At 40.2% G+C, this 18,452-nt stretch overlaps 1 protein-coding gene and 1 long non-coding RNA gene across 2 annotated transcripts in view; one reads left to right on the top strand and one right to left on the bottom strand.

The window, feature by feature from the left end:
* LOC137789394 (uncharacterized) overlaps positions 1–6,530 on the top strand; it is an 8,786-nt gene extending 2,256 nt beyond the window's left edge. The window contains exons 2-3 of the long non-coding RNA XR_011077840.1: positions 4,531–4,695; positions 6,363–6,530. This is a non-coding gene — a long non-coding RNA (uncharacterized lncRNA). The remainder of the gene's footprint in view (positions 1–4,530; positions 4,696–6,362) is intronic.
* The window catches only part of LOC137789393 (protocadherin-15-like), a 144,997-nt gene that overhangs the window by 96,182 nt on the left and 30,363 nt on the right, over positions 1–18,452 (bottom strand). The window contains exons 3-8 of the mRNA XM_068582941.1: positions 13,331–13,345; positions 12,502–12,567; positions 7,051–7,211; positions 6,352–6,507; positions 2,593–2,712; positions 1,673–1,783 (exon numbers count right to left, since the gene is read on the bottom strand). Of these exons, the coding sequence (XP_068439042.1) occupies positions 1,673–1,783; positions 2,593–2,712; positions 6,352–6,507; positions 7,051–7,211; positions 12,502–12,567; positions 13,331–13,345 (629 nt within the window). The remainder of the gene's footprint in view (positions 1–1,672; positions 1,784–2,592; positions 2,713–6,351; positions 6,508–7,050; positions 7,212–12,501; positions 12,568–13,330; positions 13,346–18,452) is intronic.

Raw genomic sequence — 18,452 nt, forward strand, 5'->3', positions numbered from 1 at the left:
AATAGATTAAATGAACACAATTCAAGTATTTTTCACCGGGTGCGCAGTGCTCAGCTGATAAAGAGCTATGCTAAGAGCCAGCTGACTATGACTATATGATGCAGACAGCACTAAGAGGCGTAGGTAGAACATCCACAGCCCACCACTAAGCAGTACAATATAAAAGATTCACAATTGCGCTGCGGCTCTTACTCCTGTTTGTAGCTATTCAATGAATGGTCTGAAACTTTTTAAAGAATTGAATACGGCTCACCACATCTCTGGATTCATTGAAGTATACGACTTTGATGAGACCGAACAGATAAGGTACTTAAACCAAAGTCTAAACCATTTCTCTCCACTGCTGCATAGCCCATAAAAAGTGTTTCACCGCTTTAGGGTTTTTTTTCGCTGAGCGTCAACATTCTTCGTTTTAGCAGTCCAACCAAACGCAAAGGATTTTAATTAATCTCAAACCCATCCATCAAAATGAATGAAACACCACATAGCACCAAATTCACAAAAATATTATCCTATTAATAAATACCAATAGAATTGTTTGTATTGTGTAAAGAATTGTGTAAAAACCCACATCAAAATGTATTACCTTGATGCATACGTATATATGCATGAATGAAAAATGATTAATTGAGTTGCACACTATTACATTTTTATTTTTCAAAAGAAGGCCTTCATGAGAACAGTTGAAATAGCTGCTTTTCAGTTATCACTTTGTTGTGAACACATTTCTTATTCCAGTGGCAATGATTACTTGTTGATGTGATGTTGGTGGTTTATTTGCCATCCAATACGTACAAAGGCAGCTGCGCTGCAAATTCAAAGGAAACGGGACAATTTATCTCAATAGTCTCTAAAACTGCTGTGTTTTTTATTTAAAGATAATTAAGATATACACAAAGATTTCTAGGATTTCTATTTCATAAAACTCAGAACAAAACAGTCAACTCAGAGAATCAATGGGAAACTCCAACTCTCTGAAATTGAATAATCAATGCAACCATCACATCTTCACCCTAAACCTCTGAAGATATATGGCCACTATTTCAAATGTGTGCAAATAATCTAGATCCTCATCCTATTCAACTTATAGTTGGTGGTGTCTTTATCTGAGGCAGCATAGTTTTATGCCATTAAACTCTTGTTTTTCCGTTGCAAAAGCATATAACCATATGTTATTTACTTTTACACTTGAATTGATTGTTTCTATAACCCTGCAGTACGCTATATTTCCCTCAGTGTCAATCATTAGAAAGCCACAAAAAAATGGAGGTCTCCGCCATGAAATAATCTCAATAAAACATGACGCTTCCCTCACTCTTCTGTAACATTTGTGAGGCATCTTTCATAACCAGAACAGCAGTTCATTTAAAGCAACAATTGCTGCAATAACAGCCTACAAAGCTACTGTATTAATAACTGTAACAGTATTTTTAATCTGGATTCATTCAAACTTTACCCCGATTGCAGGGTTTTAATTTCTTTTATATTTTCTGTCACTGGGTAAGAAATTATGAATCACTTTTCTTTTTTCTTTTTTCCAGAAATGTACAATTATTACCAGAAACATCTATATTGAACTATAGCTTTCTGTCTCCCTTTGCTTGCTTCATTGATATCGGATAAGTAGAAGCAATATATCTATATCTATATATCTGTTTTGTTAGAGACGCACATTTGCCTGTATGATGACCAGGTACCGTGTTATCTCCTCATAGTTGAGTCTTTCTTTGAGAACGACAGCTCCAAACAGTGTTAGAGGGATGTCGAACGTTCTGTTGGTTGTCTGAAACACAAACATAACAAGCAGAGTGAGTCACGCACTGAGTCAACAGTAGTTAACAAATAAATACCAGTGACATGGAATTGTGTGATACTGAGGAAAAGGGCATTATGGAAAAAGAAAATGAGGCATTTGAAATTAAAGATTAGGTTCTCAAACTGTTTTAGTTTTAACATTTATTAAAACTGAACTTTGAGGTTAGTTTTAGTATATTTTTGCTTTTGTTTTGCTCTTGTTTATTTCACTTATAACACTTAAAAAACTTTGAAGTAGCTTGCCTAATCAAGCATGAGACTGTTTATACAAATGTGTTTAAAACAGTACAATTATACTGCACAGGTTGTGTGAGAGTTTTTTCAATAATTTTTTCGTTTTTTTTCTCCTATTTTTCACATCAGAGGCATGCGAGAAAAACAATGTTTTCTTCACAAATTCAAGGTACTACGGGGGAGAGTAATTGAGGTTCAAATGATCATTTTGGCGTGACGTATTCAGTAGCACTTATATATGTAATAACTACACAGTATTTATTTAGCATTAGTTTAGCATGAGTAAACACTCAACTCATCATTTATAAAGCATTATTCCAACATGAACACTAATCAGTACTCATGAGTGTGCAATTCATAAACACAGTTATAAATAATGTTTTATTCTTGATTAATAAGCTTGACTATTATGCATTTTATGATTGGCTTTTAAGAACCCAAATTATAATTATCCTTATTATTGCCATAGCAATTGCTTAACCAATAGCCTGAATAATGAGTTTAGAAGCTTTGAAGAGTTCGGCAGGCAGATGGACGACCTACCGGGTCTTTCGGGTTGTACTGGATGGTGTACTCTATCTGTCCATTGGGACCGTCGTCTATGTCTTTGGCCCCATTGTTCCCCCAGAAACCAGAGAAGATGGTGGTACCCACTGGCGTCAGCTGAAAACACACCACAGAGAGGTAGAATATCAGCATCTTCTTCTCCAAGCTCACACCACATGATGTCAAACACTTAAACGCTTTCATCCTCTGTACCACTGACACCAAACAGCTTCTTTCCTGTACTGTTGTGTCTTGTCTCGCTGACATCTTACTGCCTGCATGTGGCAGAGATGAGGGAGGGGCGCATTAAAACACTCTTCACATGCGTCTGGCCAAGAGGGATGTTAATACCCCACTGTCTCGACAAAACAAACAGAAAATGACTCGCAGCTTTATGTTTATTGTGCTCAAATGGGGCTTGAGAAGGAAGATCAGCTTGTAAATGTTTGTGCGCTTTCATTTGAACGGGAAATAAAATGAAACACGGGCAGCATTGCATGTCTTACTTTCGGTCTGTCTGTGGCTCAGTCTTTCTCTATGTCACTACTTTGAATGCTTGCTACTCCCCATTGCCCCAACAAATTAAAGTTTGTAGATAAAAGAGTGAAATAAAATCAAGTATGGTGTATGTTAAGAGTGCTTTTCTCACAAGACAAAAATACGGTGTTGATTAAACCAACCCTCCCCTCAGGTTTCTAACACTTTAGCATCACTTTTCAATTGTTCCTCCTTAAAAACTGCAGTGAAATATCAGTAAAATAAAGCTAAAACAAAAATAGAAAGAGGTTAGACCCAAATACTCACTGAGAAAAACAATATGTTCTATCAGATTTCAGATATCAGTCCTTAAATATTGAGCCAAATCTGACGAGTACAAAGACATACAACTCACTTAAACGACGCAAACAAATAAAATACTGAGACTCGACCGAGGAGCTGAGCAGAAAGTACTGTAGTGTCTGCTGAAGAACATTTCTTTTAATGTCAAGAGCATTTTTTGCGATGCTTATCAATGCTTATTTGAAGGTAAAACATCAAGACTTTTCCATGCTGAATCGTTTCTTTCAGTAGCTAACCACCGGGACGTTAGCTACAGAGAACTAGCGTCATGAAAAGTCAGTTACCGTCACGTTAGCTATTTTACATGTGATCTTGCGACACTGCTAATCAACATTGTGATTTCTAGTCAGATTGAGACGGCATATACTGGCTGGCAACAGCAGAAGATAATTATTATTCTAGTTATTCAATGATGTGAAATATGTTATAGTAGTTGCAGACCGCTAGTGTGTCTGAAATGATGGTAACTGTCTCTAACCATGTTCATTTAAGTTAAAATAAGCAAAATGTGTAGAATGTTTAATATATATTATTTTATGATTTTGGTTTCCTTTGCAAAAACAGTAAAAACACCATATTCAGATAATCCAAACAACTGTGATATCCTTTGGTCAAAAGTTAGTATTAGCATTGTAATAGTTTGCATTGTATACCGACCGTGTGACTTGTAGCCTATAACATACATACAAACGCTTAATAAAAGCCATATTGGTCTTTTTCTTTTTACATTTATTTTAATCTGAGTGTCAATACAAGTATTGATGGTTTACTTTTGTAATTAAAAGTTCACTTTGATTTTTACTGCAACAATATAACTCACTTTCTAGTCGAGGAAGCAGAAGCTATTTTGACGGGTATTCAAATTTTCTAAAAGAAAATCTTAACCTGAAAGTTGAACACTTGCCATAGCACATGAAAGGAAGAACTTTGCCAGCCATAAATTGCCATGCTGTATTTTTTTTTAGCCATGCGCCTTAGGATCTGTGATTATGTGTCAAAACAGAAGTCTAATCTCCAGACAGCACGCAAAACATTTGAGATTAAGTTTAATTAAGCTGCTGCACCAATGATTTGTTACATCATTTCCCTCAACAGGGTTATCTCTGCCTCCCACTGATCACACAATGGTCTTCAGAAGGTCTCATGCTGTCACTTTGCCACTTGCGGATACGGCTCTAATGAAACAACTCCAGACTCCGACACCAGTGCCAACTCATGAAATCAGTCACAAGGATCACCTTGTACCCGGAAACTTTCACGGTGAGCTCATAAACTGTGTCCTCGACGCACTTATAAATAACCATACTGCCTCTCTGTGTCTAAATCTTTCACTTTTCTCACTTTCTTGCGCTTCCCTACCATTAGTAATATACAAGTAAAAGCAGGTATAATGATAAAGCTGGATCTAACTCCTGATTCTCTCTTCATATTAAATTTGCTGCATTCGATGCTCCGCGATCCGGCGGCAAAATAAAGTAAATTACACATAGCTGTCGGACTAATGAACAGACTTGCACTAAAATCTTAATTATTACCCACATCAGAATGAATTAATTCATTTATCTTTTCATTAATACCACCAAACTGACCACATTTACCTTGGGTTGGCACAGGAATCATATTTTAGAGGTTTTTTTACGACGTATCTCCTAAATTGTATGGAAGTTGAAGAACAAAAAATGGATGTGACATGTGAGTTAATACTGCTGTTCCCTAGGAAAGCCATATATTAAAACAGCGACAGGTGGACTCCAGTGTGAGCTCCACATCCTCTTCTTCCAGGATTCTGTTCAAATAACAGCTATAACACACGATCACAAATCAGGGGACAGTACTTGACTCAGCATTTGACAGTTAAGCTACCGTTGAAGTGAACGGAGGGAATTATTTTCGTACGAGTAATGAGCAACTGGAGTGCTGTGAGAGGTGGTGGGGCGGAGGAGGAGGAGGAGGAGGAGGAGGAGGAGGATGAGGAGGAGGAGGAGGAGGAGGAGGAGGAGGAGGAGGAGGAGGAGGGACAACCAGAAATATATAGAGTATGGCAGAGAAGAGGTGGGTAGGTTGAGAAAAGGTGACATAATGAAGAGCTGGAAGTGGTGAGAAGGCATGGAAGTGAGGGAGTGTGGGGAGCTGCATAAACAGAGAGGAGAGACCAAGAGAGAGAAAAAGAGGTGGAGAAGACAGATTGAGTTGGACAGGCTGTGGAATACAATATAATGAGAAGTTCTACTTGGTCTGCCGAGGTCCACCTGGCAGCAGGCTACATCCTTGTCCAGTTTTCAGTCTGTTCCTCCTCTGGTTCAATTCTACTCCCTATTCTCTGGAAGACACACTAACTTTGGGACTGGCATCTTAAAGACTTTTTCTGGAAGGCTGAGAATAAAAGATTTAGATCCTTTCCCCAACGCTTTTCCCCTGCTCACAGTTCTGCCCTTCAACATTAGTGTGACAGCAAAATGCAATGTACAAGACTATTTGGGAATGGGTGGGGTGGGGGTGGGTATTCAAAATACATTGCAGTTTGTACTTGCACCAGGCTACATCGTCTGAGTGAAGGTCAATGCCGCCTCTTCAAATGGCATTGTTAACGCAACATATGACCCCCGCCCCAGAGCATCATGGGAAAAGCTTGGTACAGGACACTGCTCATGCTGTGCAGTGTGACCCCCCTTCCTCTGCTCTCTAGTCTCAGACCCATGAGTCCTGTACCTGCCGTCACGATGGACAGCAGCACTGTACTATAAGTGCAATACATGGGCTGTTATTTGTAGGTGAAAGACTGTAAAGTGCTTCCACCACTTTTGGAATTCTGGTTTTTGTGAGATTGTGTATGTGTTTTTGTCTGAACTTTCACTGTGTGTGTGTGTGTGTGTGTGTGTGTGTGTGTGTGTGTGTGTGTGTGTGTGTGTGTTTTACCTCACTAACAGCGACATAGTATCTTGGCTGTTGGAAATGTGGCGCATTGTCGTTTCGATCTCGGACAACGATGCGGACTTCGTGTAAGATCACCGTGCCGACCAGCTCGTTGGTGCACTGAACCTGAACCACAATGGACTGAATGTACGAGGGGGGCTGGAAAAGAGAGAAGCAGACGAATAGATAAACTACAATTGTACAATAGCAATGAGTCATTGACGGGAAAATACATTTAAAAAATTGCACAGATGACTGCCATCCTCTTGTATTTAACTTTAAAAAAAAAACATCTGATGGATTACTTTATGGAGAGAAGCAGCAGGACGCTAGTTGTTTTTCAGTTGCGCTAAAGTTGAAACCCTCTGAGGTATTCAAAACAGTAAACGTTGGAATAAGTGAGACAGCCATGAAAATGTATCGCGTGCAAGATAAAAACTTGACTAAACTAAGACACAAGCAGCGGTCCTCATCTGCAGAAACAACATTACATTAGCTCTTAATTTGAGGCGTACAACTGAAAACGTACCTGTGAGATTGTGTGACACAACAGATTCATTAGGATTTCAATCTATCTGACAATTAGGGGCTAAAACACGAGGAGCAAAAATGTTCACGCGAGTTAAGACACTTTCAAATAACAATTGAACAGAACCGAAATCGTTCCATGAGGCAAAACAAAAGGGAGTTCAGCCGCCTTACATCTCTATCCAGAACACGGCCGGTGCTGTTGAGGTAAAGGGCCTGTCTGGAAGGGTCAAGGATCACCCAGTAGTCGTAGTTATCCCGTAGCGACAGAGAGATGGTGCGGCCCGGGCCCTCAGCCACGCCATTTATCTGCATGTTTTCCACCAGTAAGGTTCCTGTGGATACAATAAAAGCATTTGCTTTAACCTATCAGCTTGAGAGAAACAATCAAAGTCCAGAGTTCCTGTAAATAACATCTGCAGGGATATAGGTTTGAATCTTATTTCATTAGTGAAATAAAGGAAGCAGCCAAAAGAGAACCCTCTGTTGACTTTCTGAACTAATCACAGTGTATGCCTGAAAAGGAAATGACAGTTGTAGCCAAGGTCAAGAGGGAAGAGATGGAGACACACACAAACAGGAAGAGAGAAAGAGACAGTAAAAAGCATGTTGAACTAAAATTGAATTACGGCGGACCAAATACGGGGGCTACTCTGTTCTTCTTGTCAATACCAGTACCTGGAGTACTAAAGACCAACTGGAACACAACATAAATTGGACATTTCAGATAAAGAGACATCATGAAAAGTAAAAACCCCTTTGATGAGATAGATAGTCCAGACGGACAAAAACTCAATTTATCAAACACAATTGTGGCAAGGAAGCATTTTGGGAACGACAGTAAGAGAGAGAGAGAGAGAGAGAGAGAGAGAGAGAGAGGGAGAGGGAGAGAGAGAGAGAGAGAAATACAGACAGGATGACTAAACATGACTTGAATGGAAACTGTCGGCTGCATATTATTTCTCGATCAACGGCAAGCCAGGAGACGGCGTGGCAGAGAAGAGCAACGGGTCAAAGAAGCTCCGCTTCACGAGATAAGAAGGAAGAAGCAGACGGGTGTAAGAGAGACATCGGTGTTAAATAGGAAACATCCGGACTTCATTGCCGATTGACAGAGTCAATGAAAACTGAGCACTGTTGCCGAACTTCTCAAAGTCTTTGCTGGACTTCCCTTTGAAGTGTTTCTGTTCTTCTTTCATGTATTCAGTCATGTATTTAATCAGTTTCATGTCCAGTATCATATTGTACGTTTCATGCAAATAGTTTAACAGAAGAGCTGCAAAATGTACCTGAGGAAGAAATAACTTCTTTTTTTTTTTTTAAAGCAGTTTAACCACTCGACTCTGAACGTCTGAACGGCTTCAATAGGAGACTCATTACCAGGCGAGACGCACTGTCTGTATTATTTATAAAATAAATATAAAAAATGTGTTTTGTGTCTGAGCACAAAACTATTCCTCAGCACATTATTAGACATTGCAGATTTTCAGCACTACCGAAATTTCAAATGGGGTTGTGTGCGTGCGTGTGTGTGTGTGTGTGTGTGTGTGTGTGTGTGTGTGTGTGTGTGTGTGTGTGAACATACATGCAACATTAGATTAAGTAGAGAGAGTAAAAAAAAATAGTAAAGGTTTTCAATCAGCGTCTACCCTTTTACGGACGCTTTGCACATACACACATCCGCACAAATACAACTACTTAAACACACACACACACACACAACACAACCACACACACACACTGAGTGATCTCATATCTGATCTGCTAGACAAAAATTTGGGTCATGGCCTTTTGTGCTACCATGGAAACCCTGTCAAATGCGTTGCTGTGATTCGCTGATGTTAAATAAACGGGGAAATATAATGAAATTGGTTTCTTTCTATGAGAAATGGGATAGAAAATGGAATTCATTAGAAGAGCTTAATTTCTTGCCATATTGTGACTATTTCTCTTCTGTTTTTTTTTTCTGCTTCTGTCGTGCATAATGAGTGGAAGAACAAAAAAAAGCCCAGGCGAAGAAGAAAGAGACTAACAGTAGCAACACCGTGTGTGACTAATTAAATCCCATAGACCTGGTAGTAGAAATGGTCTCTTTTCTCAGTGACCTCACTTCATGGGACGTGTGACTGGATGCCGCACTCAGCAGCAGCATATTAAATTGACCCATGTGTTACAGCATACGGACAGAACGGCTCAGACGCAGGGAGCAAAGAGAAGGAGCTGTCTGAGAACAGGAAGCCCAAAGAGCAATTAGAGAGCAAGAGGAAGGAGAGAGATATCAGAGGAAAGTGAGGCGAGAAAGATTGGGTTGAATGAGCGGCTGAGAGGAATAAACAGTAAAGAGAATATTAGGAGGAAATATCGGAAAAAAAAAAAAGAGCATTGTGGCGGCACATTAATAGAATTATTACAGGACATTAGCTTAAGTGAACGTGGCGACAGGTACGAGCCATGAACTGAAACGTGAACCTGCTGCTTCAGCTGAAGTGAAGCCCTCGGTGTGTCGACCAGAAAGAGTGCAGACATTCACACGTTGTTGTTGTTGTTGTTGCTTTTTCAAGTCCTAATTCAGTCTTCATGGCCGTTTCATGATTTTCTGTATAGTTTTGCACACACGTCATGATAATATGATGATGAATCTGATGTATGTTTGTATTTTTTCAACCGTGACCGTAAACATAACATCAAGCGAAATGCTGGAAAAAGCAGCCGGGATGCTTTTCTATCTACGTACAGAATAATACAGAAGAATTTGGCTTTAGAGCGCCATCCTCGGCAGTCAAGCTCGATCAACAAAGCAGAGTATATGTGCAGCAGCACATTAATAATGTTAGAGCAGTAAGCAAAGATGATTGTAAACCATTACATGCAATTTCCTATGCTGATGGAGCCCGTATTATCTGCTAAATGATAAATGGAATATGTGATTGTGTATATTACGAAGGCCCCTGTGGAGATACTGATGTCTCTTTGTGTGCTTCTGTGCATGTACATATGTGTGTCTGCCCCACTCCCACATCGATCCACTCACAATCACCCTTTTACTTTATATTAGTAGAATCTTTCAATATAATCTTCTTTTATGACATTTCCCTTAGGAAAAAAAAAAACCCTAACTTGCATCTTGTTCCTCTCCGTCCCTCCGCCTCTTTTCTTTCCTCGAGTCTCTCTCTCTCTCTCTCTCTCTCTCTCTCTCTCTCTCTCTCTCTCTCTCTCTCTCTCCCTCTCTTTCTCTCTTTTTCACACAACTAAAGATAATCACCCTAAAGCGAGATTCTCTATTAAATCGTAACATTATTGCACCGCCGCGCAGCAGCACACAGCACTACGCATACGAGGCATTTCAATACTAAATAACTTTCTGACAGCCCTGTTATAAAGATTACCACAAAGGCAGACAAACAACACAATGTGCACACTGCTGTTTAGCAATAGCATGCAGACACAAACACAGATGCAAACATGTACATGCATGTGTGAGCTCACACTGCCGGTGGTTTTTATAGGGACAAAATCTATTTAACATGTTATTGTTAAACGCATGCTCAATCGGGCAACATTAGATTTTTCTAAAGCAAATCAGCAAGGCTGAACTCCCATTATGTCTTGAATTGTATTCTTATTTTGCAGCTGAAGGACTGTGCCAATGCAACGGCATCATTTCTACTAGGTGTGTTTTGCCCCCTCACTGTCACAGTCTAATCTACTCACTTACGTTTCCCTGAACAACATATATCTGTTTACTGTTCGGCTGCTGAAACCCAAATGTGTGAAAAGAGGAGGTGAACATGTCGATATGCTTCTCCGAGTATATGTTTACAGCAGCAAGTTTAACAGCAGCCTGAACCTCTGACAAGTGCAGGTTGTACCTGGTTAGTGTATTAATTATTTACAGCATTTTCTATTTTCTGTTAGACTACAGTCCCATAGATGTGTAAAGCCCAAATGACAACTGTCATAATAATGTATTATTTTTGATATTTCTTTGAACATTTTAAATGCATTCACTCCTTACATAAGTTGTTTCTCTTTTCTTTTTTTTTTAAGAATGTTTGTCTCTAAAACAAAACATACACCATTGTTTTAAACCTACCCTTAAAAGGAGGGGGCGGTAATGCAATTGCATGAAATGTAATGCATGTTGCATATTTATTATATAATGCATATAACAAATACAACTCGTGATCATGGTGGCAAACATGGGTGGCAGGTCTACACGTCCCAGGCTGATATGCATACCCATTAAACATGGCAAGCAGGGGAAACAACGGGATGGATAGCTTAATAGGATGCATTAAGACATTAACAGATACAGGCATGTCAGCTGGGTAGACGGAAAGGCGCGGCTCTCCTCTCTGTCTGGTGTAGCTTTACTAATCTCCTCGTATGTCAGTTAGGATTACAGCGGTCAGTTCTCACAATTTTAAACTTTGTTGAAATGCAGACACTGCAAACATGATGGCAGGTTTCTGTTGCTGAACATGAATCTAGAGGCTGGAGATAAGAGCTGATTCAACCCCACAGACCAACTCGTCTGTGCACATTTCACATGAGTGCAATATTTAATGGCTTTAATTTACGTGTGACGAAGGTAACGATTAAACTCATAGATTACTGTAAATTGTGACCCCTCCATGAAAAACCTTCTCTGAACTTCACAAAAATGATGTTCACACACAACCCAAGACACAGGTCTGCACTCACACACACTGAGACAGTGAGTAGGCTCTGTGTTTATGTTGTAAACAATGGAAATGGAAGATCGTCCAACCAGGAGACACTAATTAACTAAGAAAGTCTTCAAAAGTTTAAACTTAATCCGGAGACAAAAATACACTGAAGGAGATGCCATTTGGTATTACGATAAAAGGTGTCTGAAAAACTGTGGCAGAGTTTTTTTTGTTTAGATTGCAGGGAAGAAGAGAGAGGAGAAGAGAAGAGGAGAGGAGAGAAAATAGCTGTTCCTACTCAAATAATGCTCAGCAACAGATGGTAGCCTTTCGTTGTTGTGTTTTTTTTTTTTCAATCAAAGATTCAGTCGCTAACTAACATGCTATTTTTTGGTTGTGTGTAGTGACTTTCTACCAAACCACTAGTAGAGTAGTGTTTGGTAGGAAGAGATATAACATGTTATTAAGTGACTAGTAGAGGCGCTGGCAAATTTGGTAGGAAATGAGCCACAGGCTAGCTCTTCCCCCTGTTGCCAGTCTTTAGGCTAAGCTAAGCTAACTTGCTGCTGGCTGTGTCTTCACCTTTAGGATTCAGTGACAGTGTGCACTCATAGAACGCTGCTTCTACCTCGTTGTTGTTTTTGCTCGTACTCAGTGATTTAGCTCAAATTGAATGACCTGATGTCTTATCTCCTGGGGCAGGGATCCAACCACCACACCGTTGGCACAGACCTAATGCATATGAATGAGGTGCAGGTTACATGCCACGTCAATCAGCACCGACTGAAAAGGTCAAAATCATCCAACAGTGTTTGTTTAACTTACGGTACGAAGCGACGATTGTCTTAAATCCTCACAAAAGTGTCCCCTTGTCACATCTCGAGTTAAACAGGTCTATTAAAATCCACTTTCCAGCATTCAATGACGAAGTCAATAAAACAGCTGAATACTTTACCGTTGGGGCTTTCTTCATCTATGGCGACAATGGTAGCAGGTGGACCCAACCGGGACAGTTTACATTCTGGGAGGATGAAAAAAAAAACATTAAGAGTTAACATTGCTACCGTGCAAAGTTTTACTTCTTTGAATCCATTGTAAAAAAGCTTAAATTGGACAACTCAATTGTGAAGCATATATGGATGATTATGCTTGATGAATGCTTTAAACAGGTTTGCAAGTTGTCTCCTTTAAAAGTAAGTGGCTGCTGCAATCACTCTGTCAGAAGTGTCTCTCTTTGAAAGGGAATTGGACTCTGCAGAGCACAGCGCTCATATCAGTGAGAGTGTGGTGAGGAGTGGCAACAGCAAGGGACTGAACAGAGAAAAGGATTGAAGTGTAAGGGTTTGGCGGAGGGTAGGCGAAAAAAGAGGGGATGGAGTCTGCATCGAAGAAAATGGTGATGGACAGGGAGACACTTCTTTTAGAGATAGAGACAAACACAAATAAAAGGAAGAAATTACTAAAATACCCTGTAGGGACAACAGCGATATATATTTAGACATAGTGGCCCCGTACTGTAGATATACATCTGTGGCATTCTTCTCTCTCCGATGAGAGGAAATGGGTTGATTAAGAAAGGAGCAAAGGAATCGTGAGGATGATTGGAGTGGATGCGGTAGAAAAAGGGTAAAGGAGACAAGATGTGACAGTGCGGGAGACTAATGCCCACCAGTAATGAGCAAAGTAATCCTCCTGCAGCATCTCTTCAGGGTTAGCAGGGGTTAATAAACCAGAACGGTGACTGAACACAGTTACCACATGAAGAAAGAGGAGATAGTTCTTACCCTCATATTGCCAGTCTGCAGTTTGAGACATCCCACCAGGAAGGAGAGAAGAGGAGGAGGAGGAGGAGGAAGACAGCCAAGAGGATGATAGCAAGGGAGGAAAGCAGAAGAGAAAAATCATGAAAGATGAGAATTAACCTTCAGGGCAAAGCAACAAAATAACAAACAAAAAAGGGGAGACTCAAATTTGACATGCAGTTGAGAGGGTGTGGAGTTTTGAAAAACACGAACGAAATAAAGTGAAAGCAAATAAATAATGTGCTGAGAGGTGTGCGTGTTTGCATTACAGTATACACATGATGTGCTTGTCTTTAAGCTCCATTCACAGCCAACACGCTCTTATTGTATTACTACTGAAGGCTTAAAATGGTCCAATTCAGGGGAGAAACGGCACAACGATTCTTCTTTATCCCCATGTCCTCGCAAGGAAACAGAAAATACAAGAACACCCACATTCACAAGACAGGGTAACATTATTGTTCAGTTCTTGAGAATGGATGGGGAAGAAATCCCACAGGGAGGCTGGAAGACGGAGATCTGCTCACCTAGAAAATAGACTTCATGGAACAATGATCACACTCTCTCTCTCTCTCTCTCTCCCTCTCTCTCTCTATCTCTGTCTCTTCTCTCCTCCACAATTAAACATTACTGCTGCGTGAAAGCATGGATTATCTCAGGATTCATTGGTAATGTATCTTGTTGCTTGATATGGGAGACTATATTGAGTGTCCCCAAATATAGATTAAACAGTCCAATTTGTCATGGTAAGAAAAGAGGCAATGCTTTTTCTTAGATGAAAGTGGTGCTGATTTAAAGGAGCAGTGTCGAGGATTAAGAGGCATCTACAGGTGAGGTTGCCGTTTTCAGCTGACCAGCCCGTATACATTTGCAAGTAGAGAACCCTTTCAGGTAACGTACGAATGCAAGAGGCCTCTACCTCAAGCCAGTGTTTAGTGTCTCTGTTTTGAGCTATTGTAGAGATGTGGTGATGCAACGTAGCGGCGCAAGATAGCGACAACATGTGGCTGTGAGGGCCTTAAGCTAAGATTTAAAAAAACCACAATTCTTCATTTCATGTTATTTCATGATTAGATTTGTTCAAGGTAGCATTCGGAGATGTTTTTTTCTGGCAACATGACAAGTAAACTGTGTCTACACAATCACCCGAACCCCCATTGACCTCCAAATCAGCCGTGCACTGCATAACCTGTTAGCAACCTCACTATGCTGTAGCTACACGTGTCCTGCTCATCAGCCCTCTGATGCAAAATTATTTTATAATCTTCTCATTTTCATTATCCAAACCACTTATCCTATTTTAGGGTCGCGGGGCGCTGGAGCCGATCCCAGCTGTCAATGGCCGAAGGCAGGGTACACCCTGGACAAGTCGCCAGTCCATCGCACACTCACATTCACACCTACGGGCAATTTAGAGTCCAATTAACCTAAGCTGCATGTCTTTGGACTGTGGGAGGAAGCCGGAGAACCCTGAGGGAACCCACGCTGACACGGGGAGAACATTCAAACTCCACACAGAAGGACCTGCCAGACAAGTATGTGAATCTTCTCATTTGCTTTACGAAATAAATGTAGAATACAATTTCATTTCTGCCAGGATTATATTCAATAGTACGGGTTTTTCTTTTCAAATCCAGTAAATGTAAAAATTGAACTTCGCACTAAAGTCACAGTGAAGGTGTTTGAGTGAATGGTTGTGAGAACAAATCACTGAACTGTGACACCAAAGACTTTGTGTTGGGTCTTTCACATGTTGATGGGTTTAGAATAATAAATGTAGAGTAGATTGTGGTTTTGGGTAAATACCGAAAGAATAATTCATTATTTTTGGAAAATAGATTAAATCTCTTTATTTGTCAGGGTTTGATGAGGAAAAACAACACAAGGTAAAAAAACAAAACAGTGTGTGCTTCTTGGTCAATATTTGCCCGGCAAAGTGACCTCCTGGAGTTTTGTTGACACAGCGAGGTCGCCAGGCCAGGAGCTGCACGTAAGTGCGGAGCTGATGGATAAACTGTTGTTTTTAAGAAGTAGTGAACCCACAACTCTAAAACCACAAATAGACATTTTTACATTGCTGTTTTTACAAAGACGAAAATATGTTGACATAATGTGTTAAGTAGCCATATTTAGAGCTGCTGCTGGGTTTTACCTTTGAAGAGAGTCCGGCTTTTAGAGCCCATTATAAAAGTGTTGTGTTTGTTCTCATCGACCACTCGAAGAAAAAAAAAAACAGTATATTTTCTTTTTTTTCCTTTTAAATCTCCCTCAGACCAAGTGATTTGTTGTCATAACATTACATTATACATAACGCTAATAATGCTTTATTTGCCTGCATTGGATAATGTAGAAAAAAACATTGACAATAGGAACATTTTATGTAAGAAACATAAAAGTTGCCTATGAACACAAGTTCTCAAGAGACGTGTTTGCCCCAGTTGCGTCATTTGAAAGCTTAATGTGCGTGAGGTTCAGCTGTACCTCTCTTTTTCCACCTCCGACCAACACGAAGCCCTCATTGGCTTTCCAGCCACATACTGTACACGGCCCCATGTCTAGTGCCTTCCCCCTGACATTCAAGGTCTCTGTGGTGGTGAGCGAGGATTGTTCCCCGTGCCCCTTTTGAAGCTTTTCTATGGGTGCATCTCAGTTTAGCAATCCAGATAAGATGCATGAGCCATGGAACAATAGCCACTAGTTACATTGCAGTCTACCAGCTGGTGTGTGTGTGTGTGTGTGTGTGTGTGTGTGTGTGTGTGTGTGTGTGTGTGTGTGTGTGTGTGTGTGTGAACAGCAGATGACAGATGTGTATCCTCTGCTTGACTGCCTTTTTATCCTTCAGTGTAAGCTGATGCCCCTCATTTATTACTAACCAGCCATTTGTTCTCTACGGGGCGTCTACGTCTTGTTCTCTCCCCTCTGTTTCTTCCCTGCGCTGTCTCTTCTCATCCGCCTCCCTCGCCCTACCTGTCAGACCGCTTCCCCCCTCAAATAATAAAAATTAAATGGGATGAAACAGTAAACAGTCCGGGTTGTAAGTTAAAGTGACATATGAACACGATGAGATTTCAAATTGAGACGTGCTGAATCTTTTTTTAAATCTATATACCCGGAACGGTTAGGTAATGCTCATTTAAAAGTCTACCAATTTATAGAACTTGCTGTCACTTCTTTCGAGTGAAATTTTTGCTAAAAACAAATCCACGCATGTATTTGCACAGAAGTACAAGCTTGAAGTTGAAATATATTAATTTGCCACATATCTTTAGCAGGGCCTACATATAGTCATGTGTTACAGGGATTTACTTTTTCTGGGCACGACAGTTAAATTTACTCAAGGTTGAGACTCTTACCGTGGAAAATTACACTCGGGAGTCAATTGCATGAAATGCAAACGATCTGCTCTTTTCTCATAAGTCACAGGCACATTTCCTCACAAGAGTGCACTTGTTTATATGAGGAGGGCCTCCTATAGCACAGTTGGTGTCCTCTTGTAGGCTGATACTCAAGTGTCCACTTCTGCAAACCCTCGAAAGTTTACTTGTGCATTTCTTCCCTCATTGTGTACTTGTCTTCCTGTAAGCACTCACTTATCTTTCGATAAGTGCACACTTGCTGCTTTCCTCTTTTAAAGTTTCTGGAAGATAATCTCTGAGATGACTTTGTGCATGAGCAAGTGAATGAATGTCAGGTTTTGCCAGGTTTCTGTCAAGATGATGAAAAAAGCTGCATGTAGAGTGGCGTGAAGGGAAGGGGAGGTTGAGCGTTCGAAGTGTGGACTACATAAAATATATATGTGTATACTTTGATATACACCTCTCTCCATTCAGACAATATTACAGGCAGTCAACGAGAAATGTTCAGATTCATCACCCGTCCTCTGACTCTTTACCTGGTGTTTCAATCTGTATCTTACTTATGTACTATTCAAATTCGAACTTTGGCAGGCAAAATAAACAAGTGCGGGTTGCAGACAGTGGCAGGAAAAAAAAATCCCCACGAAGAACAAAGGCGACGGAGAAAGAAGAGAAGGAGAAGCGACTGTGACTGCAGATGAAGACCACAGAAATCGGCCGGGAGTCAAAACAGGCTTGAGCTGGTTGAAAACAGCTAATGTTGTTCAGCACACCCACACACACACACACACACACACACACACACACACACACACGTTGCTTAGGAACCATTTCCTCATGACACACGAATGTGCAGGTTCACACCACATTACACAGTTGACACAATTGAGCCCATATGCCGGTTTGCACTCACACATGCTAGAGTTACCATAAAATATACATGCTGAGACTATGACTCAGCGGGGCACCTGGGCAACAGTTTGTGTGTCTGGTTGTGTGTATTGAGCCAGGATCCATTGGATACGAGAAATGAGGAACTAGTTTCCCTCTATTTCCAGTCTGCGTGCTAAGCTAAGCTAGTTAGGTGCAGGCTTTAACGTGAACCTTACAGTGATATTGATATTCTCCCCTCTGCAAGAAATGGAATAAGTGTAAATTCAAAAATAATATATACAATAAGAATAATCATTTTAGTAACATAATACTATAAAACAATTTACCATTGTTGCCGATAACTGTGAAATTTTAAAATGCAATATTCATATCAAGTTAATAATGCATTTTACTGTAATAATCCAGCTGGTCTTTCATATTTTTACATATACAGTAATGGTAACAGAACTTCTCTCCACCTCCCTAATCTTGTATTTTGACTGTACTTCATTTTGCCGAAAATATAAATAACGCACATTAAACAAAGATAAGGATGACTGATTGCAGTATGTCTTTCTTGCTTATTTATTAATTACCTTTAGATTTAGGCGCGCCACGATTGACTGCCAGTTGTGTTCATCAAATCACACGTAAGACTTTGAAAGAGTGTATTTTTTAAACCTGATGCGGCAGCTGGATTTTGTTCAAAGTCACAAAAATTGTATTGAGTGAATACTCCTTACGAGGCCCACATCAGGTCTTATATCCGACTGCAGGTACAGAGAAGCATATGTTTGTTGGTTGAACAGATACAGATAAGGACGTCTCTGTAGACCTCCAATGAGAATGCCGTTCTAAAGAATGCATTTACATGA

The sequence above is a fragment of the Clinocottus analis genome, unplaced genomic scaffold (genome assembly GCF_023055335.1).
Source record: "Clinocottus analis isolate CAN_PGR_092001 unplaced genomic scaffold, fCliAna1.0.p SCAF_19, whole genome shotgun sequence".
Taxonomy (NCBI): Eukaryota; Metazoa; Chordata; class Actinopteri; order Perciformes; family Cottidae; genus Clinocottus; species Clinocottus analis.